The sequence below is a fragment of the Antechinus flavipes genome, chromosome 5, assembly GCF_016432865.1.
Source record: "Antechinus flavipes isolate AdamAnt ecotype Samford, QLD, Australia chromosome 5, AdamAnt_v2, whole genome shotgun sequence".
Classification (NCBI taxonomy): domain Eukaryota; kingdom Metazoa; phylum Chordata; class Mammalia; order Dasyuromorphia; family Dasyuridae; genus Antechinus; species Antechinus flavipes.
The window spans coordinates 185,092,684-185,105,980 of record NC_067402.1 but is presented as its reverse complement, the minus strand read 5'-3'; the positions used below and the strand labels follow the sequence as shown (position 1 = coordinate 185,105,980).

At 35.4% G+C, this 13,297-nt stretch overlaps 1 protein-coding gene and 1 long non-coding RNA gene across 5 annotated transcripts in view; both read left to right on the top strand.

Moving 5' to 3' along the window:
• RIMKLB (ribosomal modification protein rimK like family member B) overlaps positions 1–1,714 on the top strand; it is an 86,835-nt gene extending 85,121 nt beyond the window's left edge. For both annotated transcript variants that reach the window (XM_051963254.1, XM_051963255.1), the window contains exon 6: positions 285–1,714. In XM_051963254.1, the coding sequence (XP_051819214.1) occupies positions 285–748 (464 nt within the window). In that variant the 3' untranslated portion in view covers positions 749–1,714. The remainder of the gene's footprint in view (positions 1–284) is intronic.
• Positions 1,715–1,965: 251 nt separating this feature from the next.
• On the top strand, positions 1,966–12,520 carry LOC127539204 (uncharacterized). 3 transcript variants are annotated; one of them, XR_007947883.1, is made up of 4 exons: positions 1,966–4,370; positions 4,856–5,049; positions 7,750–7,913; positions 12,346–12,520. It is a non-coding gene; the product is annotated as an uncharacterized LOC127539204 (long non-coding RNA). The 3 variants fall into 3 exon arrangements; XR_007947881.1 differs by having other exon boundaries at positions 1,967–4,386; XR_007947882.1 differs by lacking the exon at positions 1,966–4,370 and having other exon boundaries at positions 4,416–5,049.
• Positions 12,521–13,297: the final 777 nt, after the last annotated feature.

The following is a 13,297-nucleotide window of genomic DNA, read 5'->3' as shown; positions in this document are numbered from 1 at the left end:
ATGGGCAGCGAGGTGGCACAGTAGATAGAGAGCATGGACCCTGGAGTCAGGAAAACCTGTGTTCAACTACAACCTCAGACAGTTGACATACTAGCTGTGTAACTCTGGGCAAGTCACTTTAAAAAAAAAAAAAAAAGTAGGAAAGAGGCTAGAACCCATTTGAATTTACTTAAGAGAGTCTAAGACTAGTCACATCAAGAAACATGGAGCTTTTGTGTGTAATCTGTTCACTTGAAAAAAAGCAATCATGTTTATATGTATCCCTGTGGCTTTGCTTTTCTTAGGTGGTGTGGGAATGATGTGCTCTCTGAGTGAACAAGGAAAACAGCTTGCCATCCAGGTGTCAAACATCTTGGGGATGGATGTGTGTGGCATTGACCTACTGATGAAAGATGACGGCTCGTTCTGCGTCTGCGAGGCCAATGCAAATGTAGGTTTCATCGCCTTTGATAAGGCTTGTAATCTAGACGTAGCTGGTATGATAGCGGACTATGCCACCTCCCTTCTGCCCCCTGGCCGGCTCACACGGCGCATGTCCCTGCTCTCCGTGGTGTCCACGGCCAGCGAGACTAGTGAGCCAGAGCTGGGCCCCCCAGCCAGCACTGCTGTCGACAACATGAGCGCAAGCTCCAGCTCTGTCGACAGCGACCCTGAAACCACGGAGAGGGAGCTACTCACCAAGCTCCCAGGGGGCCTGTTCAACATGAACCAGCTGCTAGCCAATGAAATCAAACTCCTGGTGGAGTGACTCCACCTGTAAATAATTAACGAACAAAGCCCTTGTAAATCTTTCTCTCTCTCTCTTTTTTTTTCCTTTTTTTCCTTCCTTTTTTGAAACCAACTTGCAATGCTGTTTATGAGAGAAGCTCAGGGAGCTGGAGGGGAAACTGAGCCAGGTTAGATAAGAGAACAAAGAGAGAAAAGGAAAAACTTATGTTTTTCCGTCACTGCTATCCTCCATTTTTTAATACTGCAGAACCATTAAATGGAATTTTACTACATGAATTAACAAGGCAGAAAAGTGGATATAAGGTCTATAGGCTCAAGTAGATAATTCTTTCACAGTTACTACTTTTAAAATAATCTTCAAAATGAATGTACTTTAGGGCCAGAAAAAAAGGGATGTAAAATTCTTGCACGATCCCTTATATCTTTTGCATTTGGAAAGTCAGTATTTTATTGAAGATCGTAGTTCCCCTCTCAAGATCATTTATTAGAAATAGGTCAGAGAAAACATCTAAAATTAAAGAAACGTTTTAATATACAAAACTAAATTTCTGCCATTTCTGTATCTAACTCTATGTCCAGATGTCTTTACAAATCTTCTAGAACCGTTTTAACATGGATGCTTCACATTTTATGGCTGCATTTTGTTTTTCATATTAGATGGGAGGGCAAGATAGATGTGATCTGTGAAAACATTTCTTAATGACAGAAATAGCATGTTTGCATAATGGAAGATAGATGAACAGCGTTGCAATGTTTGGTGTACAAAGTAACATTTAATCGAATGTGGAAAAACTTACACTAGTTTAAAAATATGTGCATTGCCTTGTATTTGTTAGTGTTTTAGTCTTTTGGAAGATATATACTATGTTAATGTTGCATTTTTTTAATACATGCTAGTCCAATATTCCCTGCTCTATGCCTGCATCTTTAACAATGGCCAAAGTGAAGAAAACACTACCTTTTGTTAACAAGACACTGAATTGACGCCTGTGCATCTTTATTATCCTTTTTTCCTTTCCTTTTTCCCCTTTGTTTTGTCTTTTCAGTGGTGGTTGGGTGTATTAAGGTGAGGATAGAGGATAGAAAAATAATTTATATTTGGGGAAATTAGCTTTAAGCTCTTGAATGCATTTTGATGCCAATAATTTGTATTCTCATTCACATTTTAGAAAGTAGGGTGTGTGTGTGTGTGTGTGTGTGTGTGTGTGTGTGTGTGTGTATTTGACATGGGGGAGCAACTAGTGGGGTTTATTTTTTTTTTACGTTGACTTTAAGATAAAAGAACAGATATAAAGTCAATGGGATCTGAAGGGAAGTATGTAGTTTTTGACTTCAAGGAACAGAACATGAGTTGTTTTAAGAACTAGACTTCACCAAGGGGGTGGGGGGAGAGTAACTACGTGAAGCCACCATGTGGAATAGATACTTCCCAGGTCTGTGTGTGTATGTTATTTTGTGTCAGTTTATTTCCTTTATTAGTTATTAACTTTTCAGGATATGTTTATTCAAGGCCTCATGTTTTTTTGTTCACACTCTTGGCCAGGGATTTTCCCTTCTACTCATGGGGTTTGGGGGGAAGGGTGGAGGGAAGAAGAAAAATGAAGACAGCAGCATTGGGTTAGTTATAATTGGGTCCATTATAACATCAGCTTTCCCTAGTATTTTTTTCCCTTGCCCACTAAATCTGTAAAGCCCTGAAACTTAGAGGTGTCAACACACATAAACACACACATACACAAACAACAACAACAACAATAATGAACAGGGATAAAGGTATCCCAAAGAGGTGTTGGAGTATGTATGAGAGAAAAATGGAAATGCTGCCAATCTTCACAGGATTCTTAAAAGAGCAAGTACCATCTCCCCTACAATCCTCTACAGTTTTTCTTTGAGCCACTTCTTTGCTTCTTCAGTGCTGTTTACCTTCATGTGGATCTTAACCATAATTTCGTGGATACTACTAGAGAGACTTCAAGGCAATAAAAAGAAAGATCAGTATTAACCTGTTGTAACAGAGGTTTGATCATGCTTATTTGTATAGGATTTTTTTTTCATTTTAAAAAGGAATGTAACAAAAATGAATTTTAAATAGAATTAAATTATATTAAAATTCAGTAGGTTAATTGTTGATAACTAGAATGGAAAATGCCGGTATCTGACTTCATATTAGAAAGTACTATATTTAGGAGGAGTTTGTTAAACTTAAGAGTACTCTAAATCACATTCAAATAATTTGACTTATAGGCAGAATACTCAGTGTATATCTTCATACACATGTGAACCATAAACAGAAAATGATCACATAATCAGATGATACTCTAATTGAATTCTGTTATTTGATGGTTCCAGTACATTGTTTGGTCAAGTAAAAAAAAAAAAAAAATCAAGAAAGGAGGAAGCATGTGCTTAGTTGCATTTACCAGAAATGTTTTCATGTCAAGAACATCTCTATATGACAGATACACTTGGAGAGAGAAAGAGAGAGAGAGAGAGAGAGAGAGTGTGTGTGTGTGTGTGTGTGTTTTTGTACACACAGATGTGTACAAGTAACTTTTTTTTTCCCCTTTGACAATAAAGGGAAAGAACCATAGGGTTTGTGGTATTGGAAAGGGAGGGAATAGGGGAAATTAATTTAATGTAACTTGTACTTACACATTCATAGCAAGTCATCCACATGCCAAGTAAAAGGTCATTCCATCACTAGTTTATTCATACTTTGATAAACTATTTTTATAAAATCACATTGTTTTAACTTTAGATTCACCAACCTTGTTATGATTTGGAAGTTCACATATTAGAATGAAAACAACAGTAAAACCTAGCTATTTTTCCTCTATTCCTTCATTAAATAGAGGTAAGAGAAAAGTTAAGTCTTCCTAAAAGAGCCAAGTGAGACTTTTACAAGTATTTATGTTTAAGTTTTAATTAAGTTTATTTTTGTATTTGTAATACCTTTTGTATAAACTTCATTATTGTTTGGAGAGGTAGAAATGTATCTGTCAATATGTGTAACTATAATCATGTCAAAGTTTGAATTGTTTGTATAGCTTTGTAGCTTGTCACATTTGTACTTTTTTAATACTGTATTTTTTTAAAATTATTTTCTGGATCGTTTCTTCATCTTGCACATGATGGAAGTTGGACTATATACATGCACACATACTATGGACGATTCCATTTTATTTTTTTCCCCATTTAAAAAAAATTTTTTTGATATTCACAAGCTGCTTAGTCATTTCTGCTGGCTTTTCCTTCACCCAACTTTGAAATCTTTGTGTGCATGCTATCTGCTCAAGAAACAGCTTTGGAACATTTGAGTCTTTGGGGAAAAAAATCCAGAGACATGCTTTCATCCAGCACTCCATCAGACTTTGAGAAGGCATCGTGTGAAATCACTGACTTTCCAAATCAACTCCCCTACTCTTCCCAGTGAAAAAAAAAAAAAAAGGAAAAAAAAAGGGTAAACAAAGAGTTGTTTTACTCACTTAAGAGTAAAATCCCAGTTTTGGGCTATGGGAGGGCTTAGGGAGACTGTAAAATCAAATCTCGTGTTACATTATTTTTTTCCTGGCTCACTCTTTTTGAGAAGGTTTATGGGCTATGTGGCTGGTGAGACACGATCCCCTCCTCCCTAAGGAAATGTAGGTGCTCAGACAGGTAACCTCTGCTGCTACTGTTTTTTATTTTATTTAAAATTTGTTTTCATTGTTCTAGGATTTTAAGAAAGTAATATATTGCAGGATTTATAACCAGATTCACTCCTTTTTCTTTCTTTCTTTTTAAAAAATAAATGTTTTATTTAAAGTATGTTAAGCGTCTTTGAAGCTTGGATTTTGGAGTGTCTCAGTAGTAGACAAAAATCTGCTGTTGGAATCTCCTAGTCCTCTTCCAGATTTGACTTGAAATGCTTTTAATTTTGTTTTGGGCTTTTTTGTGTGGTATTTTATTTCTTTTACCAAAGTCCTGTTGATATACTGTTTTTGGGGAGGGTGCCTAACTTTAGTGTTAAACTTTCTTATATTAATGAAAACTTGGCTTTTTATTTCTTTAATGTTTTTTTTTTTGTTTTTTGTTTTGTTTTTAAAGAAATATTCTAACTGTTTCCACTGTTACTGTTCTTTGCCAGCCTTTTCCGGAGCCAAAAAAAAAAAAAAACCCAGAGAAAAAAATTTCCTCCTTCCCCCTTCCTGATGATGAGTGAGAAGTTTTGAGAACTTTCGGGGTCAATGCCTTTTTAAACTTCCCTTCCCCCAATAATGCAGCTCGTATAATGGTAAATGCAGCAGCCTGGATCCATGCAGAGCCCCAGCCTGCTAGCAGGTAATTTGACTCTTTCTGTTTGCTTCTGATCACCAGTCTTGTTTTCTAACTTGCTCTTTGCCCTCCCTTTCTTCTTCCCTTTCCCATTTTGTTTTAAGAAATAATTTTGGTTTATTTTGAGACTCATGACTCTGGTTTAGGGAAAAAATTGCATAAACATACTTATAAAATCATTTACTTAATTTTCCCATCTGGGTGAGCTTTAGAACTGGTTGGGATGAGCACATAACATTCTTGGGGGAGGCTGTTTAGAGGCATAGATATATTTCTGTTCTTTGCATATGTGTCTGTATTTGGGTATTTTAGAATGTGGGAGGGGATTTTTTGGCTTTGTTTTTGTTTTGGGTTTGTTTGTTTCTTCCATTGTGCTACTCTGGCTTAAGCTTTTACAGGGGTTGGTGTTCCAAGTACACAGTGAGCTCACAGTATAAAGACATCAATTAAGAGTTGACAGGTATGGAAAACTAGTTTTGAAAAGGTAAAATTAGGAATTAGGCTAAATGTTACACTTTTTACCATAGCATTTAGCTAGTCTTTATAGCACTTTGATTTTTATGACATGATTATAAAGCTGAGAAAGGAACATAGAGAGTTAATAGAAAGTAATTAGTTACAAAGTAATTTAAATACTAATCTTTCAGTACCAAGCACTTATATGGCACTCCTGTTAACAAAGAAAAAAAATGATAATTTCTTATCTTCAAATGATCTGATAAAGCTAAAAGATGAAAAATCACAGTCGCGGGGGGAAGGGGGAGGTAGCTTGGGGAAGTTGGGAATGGATGGGACAAGGGAATATAGTGGTTAAGAAGTTTGACTTAGTATATGCTTTCTGGTAAGAGGCAAATTCTTAAGTTCAGTTAGACCATTCCCTAGTTTAATTTAGAGTTGCATTTATCCCCCTCCAATTCTTCTTTTTAAGCTAAATTTGATGAGTCTTGTATCACATAACTAACTGCTTTTCAAGATTTTTTCCTACATGATTTCATCTTATCCCACAACCAATGAGGCATCTGTAAAGAAAAATGTCATTTAGCCCTGCCTCTGTATCTTATTACACACGTGAAAAGTTAATCCTATGCTTCATCTTCCTCATGTAAAATAGAAGTCATTCCTACTAAGAATTGTGAGGCTTTGTTATATCTTTCTTAGTTCACTGAAATTCTTAAATGAAGGAATCCCAAGTTACAGATACTATGCTTCTTGAAGTTATCATGAAATGCCTTAAGAAGGAATGAGCCTAAAGGACCATGGTCTGTAGCTGATTGTGATAGCCAGGAGCTGATAATAAGGAATAGATACCCTTAAGGGGCATAGAGAGGTAGTTTCATAAACTTTCTATTCTCTGTCCCGTTTAAATGACCCAGGTATATTTGGTAGGTGTTGTGGCAATTTAAAAGGCCTTGGAGTAGATTCCTCCATACTTAATATACATTTGGTAGAGTTGATCTAGATATGATAATTAAACCTGCTGATTACCATTGAGATTTGAGATGAGGGATGGGTTGTGGGTGGTCAAAATGTTGTTTTAGATTCCAGTCAGAGATACTTCCCTGTGCCCCACTTCTCAGAAGCACAGCAGGCCTCTTGAAAGCAGCCATGGGAATGGCGAAGCCCTGATGTCACCAACTCTTCTGCTCAGGCTCACCCTGCATACTGAGGTCAAAGGATGGGGGTAGAGAATTGGGAAATAAATGACGAGGAAAATGGAACATCATTTTACTCCATTTGTTAAACTAGAGTTCATCGCTTTAGAAGAGTATCAGTCTTAAATACTGGCATATCAGCTTCTTTTTTTTGTTTGTTTTTGTTGGGGAGACAGTGTTAAGAGAGGGGAAAAGGAAGAAATTATCCTTAATGACCATCATTTGGCTATTGAATTAAGTACCTTTATAGCTAGCATGACAATGACAATAATAATGCCCCTAAGTGGTGGTGAGAACTTTTTAAAAGACTTGTTAAAACTGTTTTCTTATCTTTTTTTACACATGTATTCTTTTTCCTTTTCATTCTGCGCTGTGTGTGTGTGTGTGTGTGTGTGAGAGAGAGAGAGAGATGGATGTACATATCATTTGGGGAAATGTCTATTTTCTCTAGCAAAAAACAGTGTTGTTGAATTTCTAAATAATTAGCTGTTTCCAAATAAATCATTACATTGCATATATAGGTGTCTCATTCAAATATAGGTGGGGGGGTTACATGTGTATGTTTGTGATTTTAAGTAGTCTAAAACATTGAAAAATTAGGAAGACATAGCTCCAGTTTCTAGCAAATTTAATAAAAATTAAATTTCTACTCATTCTACTACTATTTTGGTGATCTCTGAAGTGCAATTTTGCGAGGTTTTGGAACCACCAAATTCAGGTTTTAAAATTATGTGTATCTAAAGTGAATTTTGATATAATTCTTAGTAATGGAATCAGGAAAGTAACCAATTATTTTTAAAAAGAAGGGAAAATATCTCTTAGATTTTGATTGTTGAGTGACTTGAGCCTTTTCTTCTTCTAATTTTGAAATTTTACCAGTGTAACATCAGTTTTTCTTAAAAGTTAACCATAACTTTACTGTGTGTGATATGTAGTAGCAAGAGACCATAAAAATATTAGGAAGACACAAACACGGTATGTTGGACAAAGGAACCCTGTTTGGTTAATGATCTGATACTGAACAGAACCTCTTCTATATACCCTTCTGGTGCAGCAGAGTAATAAACTGGTAGGTGGCTGCAGTGGAAGAAGGACTTCTTCAGACTGGTGACCTGAAAATTCCGCAGAGGGGGAAGTGGAACATGAAATAGATGATGGAAACAAAGGGGAAAGAGGATGGAAGAATGATTAAGGCTCCTGGGATTGACACACTGGGTGGTAAGTCTTTTCCTAGTTTTTGGCTCTTAATCAGAGTAAAATTATTAGTCTCTTAAAAGGATTGCATAAGACAATTATCTGTTTATATACTCAAACATACACATATACAAACTTCCAACTAAAACTTTGTTAGCCAGTGTAGTTTCACCCTTTAAAATGAACAGACTAAGAAAAAGAACCCTAAAGTAGCAACATTGTGAAATGGAATCAGGGCTACATTTGGAATCAAGAATACTTGGATTCCAAACCAAACTTTACCATTTATTCCCCTTGTGACTTTCACCTATACTTTTCTGGGATTTCTGTCGTCTTACCTAGAATGAGGAGTTTAAACCAAATGTTACCTAAGGTTCCTTCCATCCCTAAATCTGTGGTCAAATGGGCAATAAATCATTTGACTATGCTTGTACAAGTCAACATAATTAATTGCTGAAATGCAGTATCGTATTTGATATCTATCTAGATTTTTTAAAATCTAGGTGAAGGACAAAGTAGAGTTTTCAAATAAAAAAAGAGTTGCCTTAGTTCATCTTTACCTTCCTCCCTCCTGTTCTTGTTATTGTTGGGGGTGGTTGAGAACAGATTCAGGAAAGGAACAATTATTAATTATGTAAATTTAAGTTAAAAAGAAGTGAAAGTGACAAAGTGAATGAATAAAGCTTTTTAAAAATACTTTCTGCAGAAGTGTGCTACCTTTAAATTAGACTAAAAAGGAATCTATCCTTCTTTCTCTCCCTTAGTATTTCTAATCCTGTGACTTAGCCTCTTTATGTGTCTTCCTCAACTGTCCATTTGGGTCAGAGGGAAATTTTTAGGCTATGAGGAAGAAAAGAGAACAGGGAAAAAACTATCTGTCCTTAGAATGATCAGAATACACAGAAGTATACAGAGATAAAAAAGCAAATATTCCTAATGCTTAAGGAAGGAACCAATTACAGATTCTCCTGGAAGCCCTTGAGTTCTATTGGTATATTCCTGGAAATTCTCTTTCTAGGATTTACACAGTTTCACTCCTTTAATTAAAAATATTCACAATTAAAATGTTTAAAATTATATAACCATGATCATTTAAGAAGGCAGTAAATATAATTTTAAAAGAACAACTCTAGCATAATTTTCATAATTAATTTTGTTCAATAAAAAGTTCCTATGTGTCTTCAGAGCTGTTTCTCTCAGGCAGTAGGATTAGTTCTATTCTAAGAGACACCACACATAATCGAGCTATGTTTTTATTCAGTGTACAAAAGACACTTTTGGCTGGGTGGGGGGGCAAGGCAATTGGGGTCAAGTGATTTGTTCAGGATCACACTGTGCTAGTATGTGTCAAGTGTCTGAGGCTAGGTTTGAACTACAGATCTCCTGAATTCAGGGCTGGTGCTCTATCCACAGGAGCCATCAAGCTGCCCCCAGAAGACACTTGTGATAGTTAATTCCCAAATTATACAAAAAAATATCTTTATATCTTTTTCTTACCTCACACAATTAGACATCTCCTTTTTACTCCCACTATAACCATGGTAGTTCAGACTCCTATCAGTATCCACAATTCTCTCTCCAGATACAGATGGCATTTTCCATCCCAACCTATTGGAATTGTCTTGGATTAGTGTATTGCTGAAAAGAGCCAAGTCTGTCATAATTGATCCATCACATAATCTTGCTGTTGTGCACAATATTCTCCTGGTTCTCCTTATTTCACTCAGCATCAGTTCATAAGTCTTCACAGACTTTTCTGAAATCGAGCTGCTCATAGTTTCTCATAGAATATTACATTACATTCATATACCATAACATATTCACCCATTCCCCAATTGATGAGCATCCACTCAATTTCTAATTCTTCGTTATCACAAAAAGAACTGCTACAATATTTTTGCATATGTGTATTCTTTTCCCTCTTTTATGATCTTTTTGGGATACAGATCCAGTAGTGTCACTACTAGATCAAAGGATATGAACAGTTTTGTAACCCTTTGGGCATATCAATAAGCATTTATTAAGCTGTTAATATGTGCCATATACTCTGATATGTGCTAGAAATACAAAAACAAAAAATAGGGTCTCTGCCTTCAAGGAAAGACAATCTGCATATGCAAATATAAACAGTGTAAACTGAAGATAAACTCAAAGGGAAAGCACTAGTGAGGGATTCCAACAACACTTCATGAATAAGTTCAGATTTAAACTGAATCTAGAAGGAAGTCAGGAGGCCAAGGTGAGAAGGGATAGAGTTCAAGACACGGGAGACAGTTCCAGTTAGGAGATGCAGTATTATGTGGAAAGAACAGCAAAGTGGCCAACGTCACTCAATTATATCACTCAATATGGAGAGTTATGGATGAGAAGACACAGGAAGGAAACAAGTTGAAGTAACAATTTGGCCACAGATAGGATATGTGGAGTACATAGAAGAGAGGAGTTGAAAATGACATCAAGTGTGCAACCTAGGTGACTGGGAGAATAGGATGGTGGTACCGTCATCATGTTGGGATGACTAGAAGCTTTGAAGTAAAGATAATGGGTTCTGCTTTTGACGTGTTGAATTTGAGATATGTATGAGACATTTGTTTTCAAATGTCCATTAGTTACTATTGTGAAATTGGAGTTCAAGAGGGAGGTTAAGGCTAGATGGATCTGTATAGTGATGATAATTGATCTCATCTGAAAACAGATGAGATCACATATCATAGGAGAAGAGAGACCAAGATAGAGGTATGACCTTGGTAAAGATCTAGCAGAGATATGTAGTCATATAGGCAAAGAACCAGGAGATCACTGTGTCATAAAAACCTAGAAGAAAGATAGTACCAGGAAAAGTAAATGAACAATACGTCAGAAGATGGATGAAGATTGAGAAATGGACATCAGATTTGGCAGCTAAGATATCAGTGACTTTCTGTAGTGTGTTTTGGAGTAACCAAAATGTATTGGAAACCATATTGCAGAGCATTTAGAAAAGGAGTAGAGGCACTAATTGTAAATATCAGATTTTTGGGTAGGAATCATTGAGTCTTGTTTTACTGATTAATTTCCAAATCCAGTGTTCCTTCCACTAAACCATTTAAAATTGTGTAGATTTGTGTCAAAAATTATATTTCTGATGTGCCATTTAAAAACATCTAAGAGAAAATAGATACTTCTTATATACTTCAAGAACTGAAAAGGGTTGTCTTCAGAGATCATCTCTCTCTCTCTTTCATTTTAACAGCTAACAAGAACTTTGGAAACAGATATAACCCTGAGCTGAAAAAAGGGTAGGGTTTGGGATGTTGAGCTGGAATATTGCACTCATGTGTTGAGAAGCATGTTTTAGTGGGGAAAAAATAAAGCAGAGTCAGCGAGACCTGAGATTGAATCCTGGTTGTTTAATTTACCAATTAATTAACTAAATACATCACTTACATCTCTTCAACCTTCAGTTTTATTGTCTGCCAAAGGAATATGATAAAATTTACAGTGCTCACCTTAGAATTAGTATGAGCATCATGCTTTGAAGCTCTTTTTATTATGTGAGTAGTTATAAATTCCAAACTCTACTCCAAATGTTTATGTGAATTATTTGTGCTCAGTCTGTGGTAGAGCCTTTCCAAGATCATAGTGATATCACTTTGATTCTCTTCAAGAACCAAAGATAACCAAACAACAACCACCATATGCAAATTTCTAGATAAAATATATGAAAGTATTAGGTAGTATTTTCTTGAAACAATTTTATAGTACAGAAGAAATTGGGATAAAGAATTAAAGATAGTAATGCTGATATTTCTTTCACGGTGTCATTTTCATGAGTTACTATAATTTTCAGAACTTTCCAGTAATTTTAAAAGGCTTCAGAAATTTAAAATGAAAATTGTTAAGAGTCTTCATTTTGAGGTATATTTCAAAAATTTTGAATTTTACTAATTTATCCAAATGAAAAAAATTTGCACCCAACTATAAATTGCAGATACTGAAGAGTATCTGAAAAGAAGTGTGTCAAGAAACACTAATGCAATGGTTGAAAATGTATAAATCAAGGTAAGTCTAATGTGTCAGACCTCATTTAAGAATAGAGCCCTATCCTAGCAAGTCCCCATTCTAGGGCTAATTATGCTTTATATCATTTTTCATTTATATCTTTTAAATATGTAGGATTACAAAGGAAACCAGTTGACGAGGTGCAATTATCAAAATATTTGAGGCAGAAAAAAAAATCACATCTTTTAAAAGATGTTTACTATAAATTAGCTTTTCAGTTCTACTTGTTGAAAACATAAACCCCTTAAGGGTCATATTTAATTTACTCTTCTTACTTGCAGTATCTAAAACATACTATTATTTCAGTAAAGGAATAACTTGTGGCATTTAAAAAAACAGAAAAAAATTATCCTTTTGTTAATCTTTTATGAGAAAACAGTCAGAATTAAGACTGATTTTAATTTTTTGTTTTAAGTTTTCTTTCAGGTTTTTTGAAATAGAAAGTGATCATCCTCCCTTGTTTACTCTGGTCATTTTGGAAGAAAGATTTATTTGACCAGATGAACTTCAGATGGGACAAAACACAGAAGAAGCAACTGCCTCAACTAATTTGACTGAAGTCATATTTTCATAATAAAATGCTGTAATATTTTTGAAGAATGGTTTGTTTTGTTACCAGTTATAGCTAATCCTTCCTCTTTCACAACTAATCTTTGCTCTTGTCCAGAAGTCTGAACAAACTATTCCATCTACCCTTGCCTCCCTTTTCCCTTTGTACTTCATATCCATCATATCAGAAGCTAGGATCTGAAGTCCTGATGCCCTGATTTCTCTTATGGGACCTATTTGATATTCTTTCCTTTCCTTTTCTTGAGTGGGCAGTAGGTAGCACAGTGGTAGAACACTGGGCCTGTAATACAGAAAATCCCAGTTCAAATTTGACCTCAGAAATTTACTAGCTATGAAACTCTGGGCAAGTCACTTAAAGTCTGCTTGCTTTAGTTTCCTCATTTGTCAAATGGAGATTAATGAGTGCCCTCCTAATACAGATAATTTACCACCCTTCCATCACACATGCCCTCCTTAAATTAATATATAGTGCTATGATGTGTTTTTTCTCCTAAAGAAATACAAAACCTCTTCCAGTTTCCTGTCTCTCCCTATAATCCCTGACAAAGTTATTTGCTCTTGTACCTTTTATTTTTAATATCATTACTCAGTGTCCCTAAAAAAGTAAAAGCCTTGTCTATTTGAAGGAACTTTGCCAAGCCCTAAAATACTTTAAAAGTATTTATTATGCACCTTCAGGTAGCTCTATTCCTTCTCTGAAACCAAAAATTAGTATTTTTTGTGTCAGAAGTTCTAGAGGATAGTGATAGGAAATAGAAGAATTTAGCATCCAAATATATTTTTTTTATTCCTCATCT